Raw genomic sequence first — 12,791 nt, 5'->3', positions numbered from 1 at the left:
GGAAGTTCCAAAAGTCCATTATATGGTCAGAATAGGAATAAAACAATGTGAGCAACATACTTAGCAAAGGTTGGCACTTTTAGTGCAACAACAAAGTCAGAAAAAATTAGCTTTTTTTTTTCACAGAAGACTGCAGCCGCTCACGAGAGACACTTCCTGTGTCGACATTGATATTGCAGAGACGGTGGAGAGAGTTTGTGTGCTACCAACGGGAACGACGCTGAGTGAACTCACAAACAAAAACCACCACAGAATTTATTAAGAATGTAATGTGACGTGTAAATTAGCACTCAGAGCAGATCTAATACACAAGAGACGACAACCCCCGCCGTTGAAAAATGAGTCCAACGTGGAAATGCCAAAACCTGCAACTCCTCAAATAGCCGCTTGAGGCTGCCTCCGAAAGCAAGTTAATATCCGTAGAACCTCATGTTTAAATGTCCAGTGTTACAGCAGAAATAAATGTTTTGATGAGGTACTCTGAATAAATTCCCCTCGTGGGATAAATAAAGCTGAATTCAACTAAATGTTTGTAGATTGGAACAAAATGGTTTTGTGCTGCATTTCCTGTGCAACTATAACGTTTTCAGTTTAAATGTTATCAAGTCCTGACTAGGGGCATGGTCAAGTTGAGTGACAGCTAGGTGTGGGTGTGAGCTACCAGCAAGCTGTTAGCTCCTTTCTGAGCATTTTAATACCAATATCTGAGATAATATGGCTTGCTGTGGGTTAATGGTACTAATGGACCATATAAAAAGTTGGTGCTCCAGTATGTTTGGTGACTAGTTTAGTGGTGTAGTATTATTTAATTTGTATGTTAGCACAGTTGACACAAATTAGCGTGTATTGATAGCCAGAGGTGTCAAGTAACGAAGTACAAATACTTCGTTACTATACTTAAGTACACTTTTTAGGTATCTGTACTTTACTCCTTTACTTATTTTTCTGCCTACTTCTGACTTCTACTCATTACATTTTCACACAAGTATCTGTACTTTCTATTCCTTACATTTTTAAAACAAACAGCCTCGTTACTCTTGGCTTCAGTTTAATGTGTATATATATATATATATTTCACGTCATGTGCGCCTGTAATCAACTTTTCTGCAGCACGGCTTTGCTTTGAACCGTGAACCAATCCAAGCAGTGGTTCGCAGATTGAAGCAATGCTTCGACCTATTGCTTCGTTTATTCTTTCTTTCGCTTAATTTTCCCCTGCTAAAACCCTAAAGAGCATACTTCTGTGAGTATTATTTACCTTTTCTATGTTAAACCGACCTGTTATGGTCTTCTGAAACAGTTGATAGATGTATTTTATAACATAAAACGGGAGCGATGCTAACGCGTTAGCATGTCTATGGCATTTTCAATGTTAAAAGTTAGCATTAAGCAATTGCAGCTCTCATCACGTTCGGGTGCATTTGTTTTCAAATTGTACTATTTCTTAAATTTATTTTTGTTTATATATTAATAATCTAATGATTATTATATACAATTTTAGAGAAAGAGGCAAAACGAACCTGAATAGAAACACAACAGAAAATATAAAAGCAACTAACAATGAACATACATATATAAATACATACATACATAAATAAATGTTTCCTGTGAACACCTAGTGACTCTTACACCTCCACTCCATCCCTGTCTTATTTAATGACAGTTTGTTTCGGTCAAATCATATTTTCAGTTTGTTAATTTCTTCAGTGATTTCCTCCAGAACTTTCTGCCAAACTAGAAAACTGCTGTAAGAGCAGAATACTACTGGAATGAATTTGAATAAGGAAAATTGTTTTTTTTTTTTTTCTTCACTAAATGGATGCTGCACTCACTGCAGTTTATTGTCTGGAATAGTCCCAGATTGCATTTCAGAGCTTCTAGAATTGAAACATTTTCGTGCAGGTGGTGTTGGGGGGTAATTTTGGGTTTTGGGTCTTGGGCCACATGTAGAACGAATCAGTTTTTTTTTTTTAAAGGTTACTTTATACTTTTATACTTTAAGTAGGTTTTGGAGCACATACTTTTTCACTTTTACTTGAGTAAAGAGGTCAAGTTGATACTTCAACTTTTACCAGAGTGTTTTTAAACTGCAGTATCTATACTTCTACTTAAGTAACAAATGTGTGTACTTTTGACACCACTGTTGATAGCCAGGTAACTTTAGCTACACTGACAGTGCCACAGTTATTGACCCTATATTGGTCAAGGTTTTTAATACCTGCCCCAAAGCCACCCATGATTAGAGCCATTGGTCTATGAAAATACGTATTAATAAATCACCCCAATTTAGGTGACCTAGTTTGTTAGCTTTAGCGAACTTTAAGTACATTTGAGTATTAACGTTTCTCTGCATTACCTGGGCAGGTCATATCCATGATATAGCCGATAGAGTATGTAGAGAAACAATGTATCAAATCCAGCTTTAAAGACCAAACTGAACAGGTAGGTCCACCATAGCCCGCCTCTCTTCTTGCCGGGGTTGGCGTACAGGTGAGAGCTGTGGTGCAATTCCACATACTTCCTGTCTTTCCCTTCGCGGAATTTAACATGAGCTACCACCATTAGAGACGGACAGGTGACAAAAATCAGCTGCAGTGCCCAGAGGCGGATGTGGGAGATGGGGAAGATCTTGTCATAGCACACATTTTCACAGCCAGGCTGAAAGCAAAGCACAGATATCCCAGCGTCACTATGGTACCGGGTAGAATATGACCGACAGCCTACCACTTCTTCTGCCTTACCTGTCGGGTATTGCACACAAAGTCTTTGCTGTCTTCACCCCAAACCCTCTGCGCTGCCACCAAAAACACCATGACTCGAAACACAAACACCATGGACAGCCAAATCCTCCCGAAGGCCGTGGAGTACTTATTGACTCCACTCAGCAGGTTCTCCAGTCCTGACCAGTTCATCCCTGTTGCCGCTGCACGGACCTGGCTGACGCAAACAAGTACACCCTGCAAGAGAAAACATTAAAACTGAGTCTTGTGCTCCAGTGCCACGCCTTAGCAAACGGATCCCAGTGGGTACGGTGATATTCCAGGCACTGGATGCTGCACTTGCTTGGGCTTGCATGACCTCATAACGATTTGTCAAACGTGTACAAACTTGACAGCTCCTGCGTCTAACTGTAATTAGTTAAATTAATAAGTTAAATGCAGAGAATAAATTTAGTTGTATGTAATACACTCAACAAAAATATAAACGCAACACTTTTGGTTTTGCTCCTATTTTATATGAGATGAACTCAAAGATCTAAAACTTTTTCCACATACACAATATCACCATTTCCCTCAAATATTGTTCACAAACCAGTCTAAATCTGTGATAGTGAGCACTTCTCCTTTGCTGAGATAATCCATCCCACCTCACAGGTGTGCCATATCAAGATGCTGATTAGACACCATGATTAGTGCACAGGTGTGCCTTAGACTGTCCACAATAAAAGGCCACTCTGAAAGGTGCAGTTTTGTTTTATTGGGGGGGGGGGATACCAGTCAGTATCTGGTGTGACCACCATTTGCCTCATGCAGTGCAACACATCTCCTTTGCATAGAGTTGATCAGGTTGTCACTTGTGGCCTGTGGAATGTTGGTCCACTCCTCTTCAATGGCTGTGCGAAGTTGCTGGATATTGGCAGGAACTGGTACACGCTGTCGTATACGCCGGTCCAGAGCATCCCAAACATGCTCAATGGGTGACATGTCCGGTGAGTATGCTGGCCATGCAAGAACTGGGACATTTTCAGCTTCCAAGAATTGTGTACAGATCCTTGCAACATGGGGCCGTGCATTATCCTGCTGCAACATAAGGTGATGTTCTTGGATGTATGGCACAACAATGGGCCTCAGGATCTCGTCACAGTATCTCTGTGCATTCAAAATGCCATCAATAAAATGCACCTGTGTTCTTCGTCCATAACAGATGCCTGCCCATACCATAACCCCACCGCCACCATGGGCCACTCCATCCACAACATTGACATCAGAAAACCGCTCACCCACACAACGCCACACACGCTGTCTGCCATCTGCCCTGAACAGTGTGAACCGGGATTCATCCGTGAAGAGAACACCTCTCCAACGTGCCAAACGCCAGCGAATGTGAGCATTTGCCCACTCAAGTCGGTTACAACGACGAACTGGAGTCAGGTCGAGACCCCGATGAGGATGACGATCATGCAGATGAGCTTCCCTGAGACGGTTTCTGACAGTTTGTGCAGAAATTCTTTGGTTATGCAAACCGATTGTTTCAGCAGCTGTCCGAGTGGCTGGTCTCAGACGATCTTGGAGGTGAACATGCTGGATGTGCAGGTCCTGGGCTGGTGTGGTTACACGTGGTCTGCGGTTGTGAGGCTGGTTGGATGTACTGCCAAATTCTCTGAAACGCCTTTGGAGACGGCTTATGGTAGAGAAATGAACATTTAATACACAAGCAACAGCTCTGGTTGACATTCCTGCTGTCAGCATGCCAACTGCACGCTCCCTCAGATCTTGCGACATCTGTGGCATTGTGCTGTGTGATAAAACTGCACCTTTCAGAGTGGCCTTTTATTGTGGGCAGTCTAAGGCACACCTGTGCACTAATCATGGTGTCTAATCAGCATCTTGGTATGGCACACCTGTGAGGTGGGATGGATTATCTCAGCAAAGGAGAAGTGCTCACTATCACAGATTTAGACTGGTTTGTGAACAATATTTGAGGGAAATGGTGATATTGTGTATGTGGAAAAAGTTTTAGATCTTTGAGTTCATCTCATACAAAATGGGAGCAAAACCAAAAGTGTTGCGTTTATATTTTTGTTGAGTGTATGTAGTCATAGACTCTCATCCTATGGAAACAGGCACCACGTGGTCGTCAAGGACCCTCGGACTGACTTATACTTCTTCATTCTGAGTGGCAGAAAGGAGGCGTTTCTTTAAGTTTAGATGACAAATAATTGATAGAATCAGGCTGTCTGACCTTAAGAGGGGTTTTACTGCACAGTATGTACAGTGTGATAAGTAAATGATTTCTTATGGCAACAGACAGTCGACCGGAACACAGGACGGCACGTAAGGCTAAACACATTATGCAAGGTGAGCAGGGGCACGACCACTCAATCCACCATTTTAAAAATGACCTGAAAGAGCAAGATGATGGCATGTTGCTTATTTTTACATTTTTATCATTTGATAGGAGGTGCGACGGAGAGGATTTAAGCCTGGCCCAGAAACAGCAGGGTGTGCTTCTCCATCTTTTTGCATTCTGAGAAACTGACAATGTGTGAAGTTTTCACTCACTGGCTGCAGTATTTCACCTGACCAGGACTTATATGACAAAAAAAAAAAAAAAAAAAAAATGATTTCTGACAAATTTGGTGAGAACATTGGGTCTTCTAATCTGACGTCAAAACCACAAATTGTGGGTGTACAAATCTGTATAACGGTGAAATTATGATATGTTAAGCTTTAAAAAAAGCAAACAACAAAAAACCCATGCAGGATATGAATGTTCAGACCAATGAAAAAAATATGGTAGAAAATATCACAAGAGACTCAAATTGCAAGATGTTCAGTTTGATGCCTTGGTAGAACTGACTGACTCACTAACTATCTATAAAGAATATAAACAATTTTGCTAAAGATCAGTCAATTTATACAAAACAAAAAAAAACAAACACCTGATTTGTTCCATCGACTCCATTGTGAGGATTTGTTCACTGTTTCTGTTTTATATCATAGTTAATTAAATATATTTAGGCTTAGGTTTAGGCTTTAAACAGATTTTTAAAATTTCTCTTTTTTAATTTCTGACATTTGACAAATTCTGGCAAATTTACGAATATCAACTCATCATTTGTTGTGTATTAACTCAAACTACAAGCTTCAATCATTTCAATTCAAGTAATGTGTTATGTGTCGACGCGGATTGAGGAGCGAACCTGCGTCAGACAGACCCCAGCGCTAAAAATAACCAGAAAGCGGTTCCAACAACAAAAACAATTTATTTTTCACCTGTGCCTAAATAAAATGTACAAAACCAAAACCAACGTCCTGGAGGAGTGACTGCTGGCACGCTCTCCAGCGCCCGCAAGGAGAGAAGTCCGGCGCTCCTGGACCCACTACCACCAGACAAACACCCCCCAGGTGGACACGACAAACTGACTCTCTGTGAAGCAAAGAAGATGTGAGGTAAGTCAGCAGTTACAACGTCTTTCAAAAGACACACGCTATCAGCAACACATTCAGGTCTGTACTTTTTATCTTTATGCAAATGAGCAGCTTCTCACAACAAGTGGAGGATCACTTATCCTGCACGCCACAGCAGTGAGAAGCAAACTGCACAATTCTCATCACAATTCAAGTACACTGTGTAACAAAACACCAAGTTACTATCAACAATTAGTCAAATACTTAATTACCTTTAATGTGTGCTGACAGCATGTGTCCTCACCCTTCCTTGCTTCACGGCTCCATGTGTCAAACCCAGGTGCGGTCCTCAGCGTCTCACAAATGAACATCACAAGGTAGAGTTCCCGGCAGTTCTGCTTGAATCACACATGCCTTAAAAGCAGAACGCCATCCAATTATCTGCTTCAGCTGAAAGTCTTTAAGGTTGCATGTGAGCACCAGTCACAGGTGCTTCACATGATGTTGATGAGGGTGAGGATTCTTCAGCCAGCACCTTCTCCACAGACAAATCAGTTTCCATGCCACCTGAAGAGCAAAGAAAAGAAAAGAACACCAAAACATCCAGCCACACCCCCCAACACACAACATAATGTAGAATTTCTGTTTATTATTTTTACACTATTTTAGCATTCATAATTATTCTTTGTGGATTCTTTATGACAAAGTTCTAATTGCAACACTAAATTGGCTTTACATATATTGATTGTTCAACTCATAAAAGTGAGCTGATAAAGAATCAGTGAGTTGGTATATTTTGAGGTACATGAGTGAAAACGCTGAAACATCTTTTAAATAAAGGTTGAAATAAAGTTTTCACAATGACTCCATGGAAAAATGTGGCAGAGGAGATGTAATTCAGGCCGGAGGAAGCCCAGCGCCCCCGTCTGGAGCCAGGCCTGGATGGAGGACCCGTCAAGGAGCGCCTGGTGGCCAGTCTTGCCACGGAGGCCAGCCGGGCATAGCCTGAAAAGGCAATGTGGACTTTCCACCTCCACCCTGTGGGCTCACCACCTGCAGGGAGAACCGCTGGGTTCGGAGACCTCAATGGACCAGATCCGGGCTCTGGGGACGTGGAACGTCACCTGGGTGTGGGGAAAGAAACCAGTGCTTGTAAGGGAGGTAGAGCAATACCAGTTAGATCTGACTGGTGGGCCTCACCTCCACGCACAGGCTTGGCTCCGGAACCACTCTCCTTGATAGGCGTAGGAACTTATGGGCCAGACTAAAATACGAAATGGATGAAATGGGGACTGATAATCACAAAATGGGGAGTGAAAACTCTGACTGTTTGTGCAGCTGCACAGAACAGCAGTTTGGAGTATTCAGCCTTCTTGGAGTCCCTGAATGGAGTCCTGTATGGGGCTACGGTGGGGGACTGCATTGTTCTGCTGGGGGACTTCAACGCACATGTGGCAATGACAGAGACACCTGGAGAGGTGTAATTGGGAGAAACGGGCTCCCTGATCTCAACCCAAATGGTCAGTTGTTATTGGACTTCTGTGCAAGTCACAGACCGTCCATAGCGAACACTGATCACCATCGGTTGGTGAGTTGGATCAGATGATGGGGAGGACTTTGGACAGACCTGGTAAGCCCAAACAGATAGTGAGGTGAATTGAGAACATCTGGAGGAGCCCACTGTCTGGCAGATCTTCATTTCACACCTCCGGCAGAGCTTTTCTAGCATCCCTGTGGAGGTTGGGGGCATTGAACCAGAATGGGCAATATTCAAAACTTCCATTGATGAAGCTGCAGCGGAGAGCTGTGGCCTGAAGGTCTGAGGTGCGTCAAAGGGCAGCAAGCCTTGAACACCATGGTGGACATCAGTGGTCAGGGAAGCTGTCTGACTAAAGAAGTACTTTTTTTGGGATATGTTATCTCTGAGGACTCCGGAGGCAGTTGCAATATACCGACAGGCCTGAAGGGTGGCAGCCTCTGCTGCGGGGGGAGGCAAAGCAGCGGGTGTGGGTGGAGTTCGGTGCAACCATGGAGAAGGACTTTTGGTCAGCACCAAGGTGCTTCTAGAGGACCGTGAGGCACCTCAGGAAGGGAAAACAGGGAACCATCCAAGCTGTCTACAGTAAGGATGGGACTCTGTTGACCTCAACACTGTGTTGAGGTCTGGGACAGTGCCTAAGGAGTGACAAACTGGGGTGGTGGTCCACATATTTAAAAAGGGGGACCAGAGAGTGTGTGCCAACTACAGGGGCATCAGACTACTCAGCCTCCCTGGTAACGTCTACTCCAGGGTGCTGTAAAGGAGGGTTCGGCTGATAGTCGAACCTCTGATTGAAGAGGAACAATGCGGGTTCCATCCTGGTCGTGGAACAACCAACCAGCTCTTCACTCTTACAATGATCCTGAAGGGGGCCTGGGAGTATGCCCATCCAGTCTACATGTGTTTTGTGGACTTGGAGAAGGCGTATGATCAGGTACCCTGGGAGATACTGTGGGAGGTGCTGTGGGAGTTTGGAGTGAGGGGGTCCCTTCTCAGGGCCATCCAAACGCTGTACTCACAAAGTGAGAGCTGTGTTCGAGTGCTCGGCAATAAGTCAGCCTCGTTTCCAGTGGCGTTTGGCCTCCTCCAGTGATATTCATGGACCAGATATCAAAGTGTAGTTGGGGGGAGGAGGGTTTCCAGTTTGGTGGGCTCAGGGTCTCATCACTGCTTTTTGCAGATGATGTGATCCTGTTGGCTTCATCAGCCGGTGACCTCCAACACTCACTGGATCGGTTCACAGCCGAGTGTGAAGCGGCTGGGATGAGGATCCGCACCTCTAAATCTGAGGCCATGGTTCTCAGCAGGAAACTGATGGATTGTCTACTCCAGGTAGGGAATGAGGTCTTGCCCCAAGAGAAGGAGTTCAAGTACCTCTGGGTCTTGCTCACGAGTGAGGGGACAATGGAGCGTGAGATTGGCCGGAGAATCAGTGCAGCAGGGGCGGTGTTGCATTCGCTTTACCGTACTGTTGTGATGAAAAGGGAGCTGAGCCAAAAGGCAAAGCTCTCGATCAATCTTGATTCCTACTCTCACCTATGGTCATGAGTGTTGGGTCATGACCGAAAGAACTAGATCGCGGGCACAAGAGGCCGAAATGGGCTTCCTCAGGAGGGTGGCTGGTGTCTCCCTTAGAGATAAGGTGAGAAGTTCGGTCATCCGTGGGAGCTCGGAGTAGAGCTGCTGCTCCTTCACGTTGAAAGGAGCCAGCTGAAGTGGTTCGGGCATCTGGTAAGGATGCCCCCTGGACGCCACCCTACGGAGGTGTTTCAGGCACGTCCATCTGGGAAAAGACCCAGGACTAGGTGGAGAGATTATATCTCCACACTGGCCTGGGAACACCTCGGGATAAGTCAGTCAGAGGTGGTCAATGTGGCACAGGAAAGGGAAGTCTGAGGTCCCCTGCTGGAGCTGTTGCCCCCGTGACCCAAACCTGGATAAGTGGTTGAAGATGAATGAATGAATGTAAAATAAAGATTCTGTGATTAAAACTTGTTCTGTGTTTATCTTTGAATCTTCTTCATTTTGTTTGATAATGCTGTAAAAATGTAAATGTTCAAAAGGATTCTAAGGATTTCCTAAAGGTGTTAATTTTTCTGATCTTTAATTTGTTGTATTTATAATTAGTTTCGGGTACTTTGCTAAGACTTTATGTGACAAAACCTGAAAAAACGGCTTTTGACATTTGTATGTTTTTACACTGAACAGAATTAAAATGTTTTACACTTTAAAGTGTGTTTCTCAGTGTGTCTTTTCACAGTACAGACTCTCTGTGTGTATGTGCGCATGCTTCACAAATATAATAACTTTGTTCTTGTAAACAAAACGTACAGTTATTTTGTGTTGAACATATCTCCACTGACGTTGCGCACATGTTTTTGTCGTCACAGTGATTGTTTCATTTGATTCGTTTTGTTTTGTTTTGTTCAAAGGTGTCGATGTTATTTCACTGTGTGTTTATTTGCTACTTTCTAATATTAAACCTCAGATTTTTTCCTCTTTCGCAGAGTTAATGGTTTCAGCTCAAATGTTCATGTTTTCAAGCAGGATGTCAAAAAAGGCATGAAACAAGGCATGATTTCAAAGAAATGTGGGGGAGAGGTTCGAGTTATGATTCGAGTGCATGAGACTGCAGGTCAAGTACAGTTTATCATTTCACTGACTACAACTGCATTCGAACACGTTCACCTTGAAGACGAGTTCGTTCAGAATCAGCTGCGTATCACTGATCGACAGACTCTGTTTAGTTAACTTCTCATAAATCTTTTTTCTCATTCGGTCTGCGTGTTTTTCCGGTGAAGCCGAGCGTCTGTTCATTTTTTCATTGCCACGAAACGTAACGGTCATTTGATAAAGCCACGACTTTGTCCCACCCCAGGACGCTGAGCGTCTCTGCGGGTGAATGGAGCTGTGGGCGGGCCTGGACGCTGGTGTCCTGCACTATGATTGGATGATCAGTTGAAAGGTTGAATCCCGTTTTGATTGACAGCTATAGGAATGAGAATTAGTTTGCACGTTTTTGCGTATTCATGCATTTTTAAATTTATGTCAGTGTTTTGCGTGCGCTATAAATCAGTTTGATTTAAAGGCGCACAGAGAAGCACACTGGATTAGACAACATGTGAGAAGATCTCAGTGAGTTACTCTCTGCTTCGATCTTCAGCAAGCGTTTAAAAGTCGTCGCACGTTAATTAACGTCCCGGTTCGCAACACAACATCAAAGTATTCATGATTATAACTCCATGTGGGCATATGTGGTAATAATTAGCGGTTGCTGATGTATTTCATTCATGAAAATTAGTGATGGTGAAAACGAAGCTTTTTGAAACACTGAATCAATATAAAGCAATGGTTCAGTGTTTTTAAGGTTTGATACAATTACATATGGCGACATCTGCTGGCCAATCTTTAAAATAACATTTGCATAGAAGGAATCGCTGTTGTTTACTTCCGTCTTTCCCGCGCATGCGCACACAGACGGTGGGCAGAAAACTCCATACTCCCAAGCAGATGCGATGAGAAAACACACGGGAAGATGACTTCAGATGACGTGTCAACTCTTGATCCCGAAGATCAAAAGCGATATTGTGAGAAATTAAATCTTGGAGATGACGACCATGAAGGATTTCGAGTTTTTGGAGGCGTACAATTACTTTATCAGTGGTCACGTGATTGCTGTTATCACTCTGCTGCTGCAGACGTTGACGTCTGTCTGCGATCTTCTGCTGTCTGGTCTGTATGGACTGAGTGCAGCAGCAGGACTCGCTCTGAAGTTGAGGAACTTTTTAAACGCAGTCCAAAAAACACACTCATGCACAGTCCGGCCGGTGTGCACGTCGTGCGTCAGGCTGCAGGTCACCTATGTTAACTTACAGAGTCATTAAATGCAGTTCTGCGTGTGCGTCCATGGTTAAAACAGTGATGGCGAGGAAAAAAAAACAAAAAAACAAAACAAAACAACGAACCAAAGGTTTCTCTTTGACCAATGAAAAAGAAGCCACCACAAGGAGGTGGCAGCTTTAATTATATACACCCGCACGTTACACACACTCGTGTGGATCACATGACATGATAAAATAATAATAAAAAAAAAAGATCCACAGACACAAAATCAGCCCATCTATAACAACAACTTGAGAGCATATATAATGTAAGAATTACATTACACACACACACACACACACATTGTAGTATATTGTTAGAATGATCTGGGATCATCATTGATCGATTAGTTCACCCTAAGGGAGCGCATCGGTATTTGATTTGTTGGGTCTGTTTTTCTGTGTAGTACCTGAGCGGCAGAATAAAGGTTACATACAAAGTGTTCACCCAGAAATATGCCTCACCGTTTAATTTTATAGTGTAACAAGTACACAACATGGTGTCAGAAAAGGTTTTTCTTTCTTCAGCCACATGAGACATGAGACACCATTAGTTTTCGTTGTTACTCCGCTGTGGTAAGAAGAAAGTTAAGTTTTACGTTTGTATCGAGTGACCGAACGTCAACGTTAGCATGGACCAGTTCAAGCCACCTGCACCGCTAGTGCTAACAGGCAACCTTAGCGAGAATTGGCGCCGATGGGAGCAACGTTTCCAGCTGTACATGACGGCCACAAGTGCGGACGAGAAGGATGAACCGGTGAAGATTGCCATCATGCTACACACGGTCGGTGAGGATGCGTTGGAGATCTACAACACCCTCGATGTTGAAACAGGAAGTGGATGGTCAACCTGGTGAACCTACACTCAAAGATATACTGGATGCCTTCAGAAAATACTGCACTCCAAAGAAGAACATTGTGTTCGAGCGCCATCAGTTTTGGTCACTACCCATGCCAGAAGGAGTCAATGTTGACCACTTTGTGACGGAACTTCACCAGAAATGTAAAAACTGTGAGTTTGGAATGACCGAGAATGACATGATAAGAGATAAGCTTGTGTTTACTGTGCCTGATGTTCGTGTGAAAGAGCGACTATTGAGAGAAACGGACTTGACTTTAGATAAAGCAGTTGATATCTGCAGAGCAGCAGAAGTCGCTAAATCACAGATGCGTGCCATGCAATCAGCCCAGCCAGAGGCGTCAGTGGAGGCTCTTCACAAGGTGTCAGCTAGCTCGGAG

At 43.6% G+C, this 12,791-nt stretch overlaps 1 protein-coding gene across 1 annotated transcript in view; it reads right to left on the bottom strand.

Annotated features, from left to right (window-relative positions):
• Positions 1–12,791, bottom strand: part of cx28.6 (connexin 28.6) — a 28,598-nt gene that overhangs the window by 2,274 nt on the left and 13,533 nt on the right. Inside the window, exons 2-3 of the mRNA XM_034194802.1 lie at positions 2,742–2,957; positions 2,357–2,658 (exon numbers count right to left, since the gene is read on the bottom strand). Coding sequence (XP_034050693.1) covers positions 2,357–2,658; positions 2,742–2,912 — 473 coding nt within the window. The 5' untranslated portion in view covers positions 2,913–2,957. The remainder of the gene's footprint in view (positions 1–2,356; positions 2,659–2,741; positions 2,958–12,791) is intronic.

The sequence above is a fragment of the Thalassophryne amazonica genome, chromosome 19 (genome assembly GCF_902500255.1).
Source record: "Thalassophryne amazonica chromosome 19, fThaAma1.1, whole genome shotgun sequence".
In the NCBI taxonomy this organism is placed as follows: domain Eukaryota; kingdom Metazoa; phylum Chordata; class Actinopteri; order Batrachoidiformes; family Batrachoididae; genus Thalassophryne; species Thalassophryne amazonica.
This window is presented reverse-complemented; position numbering and strand designations above follow the sequence as displayed.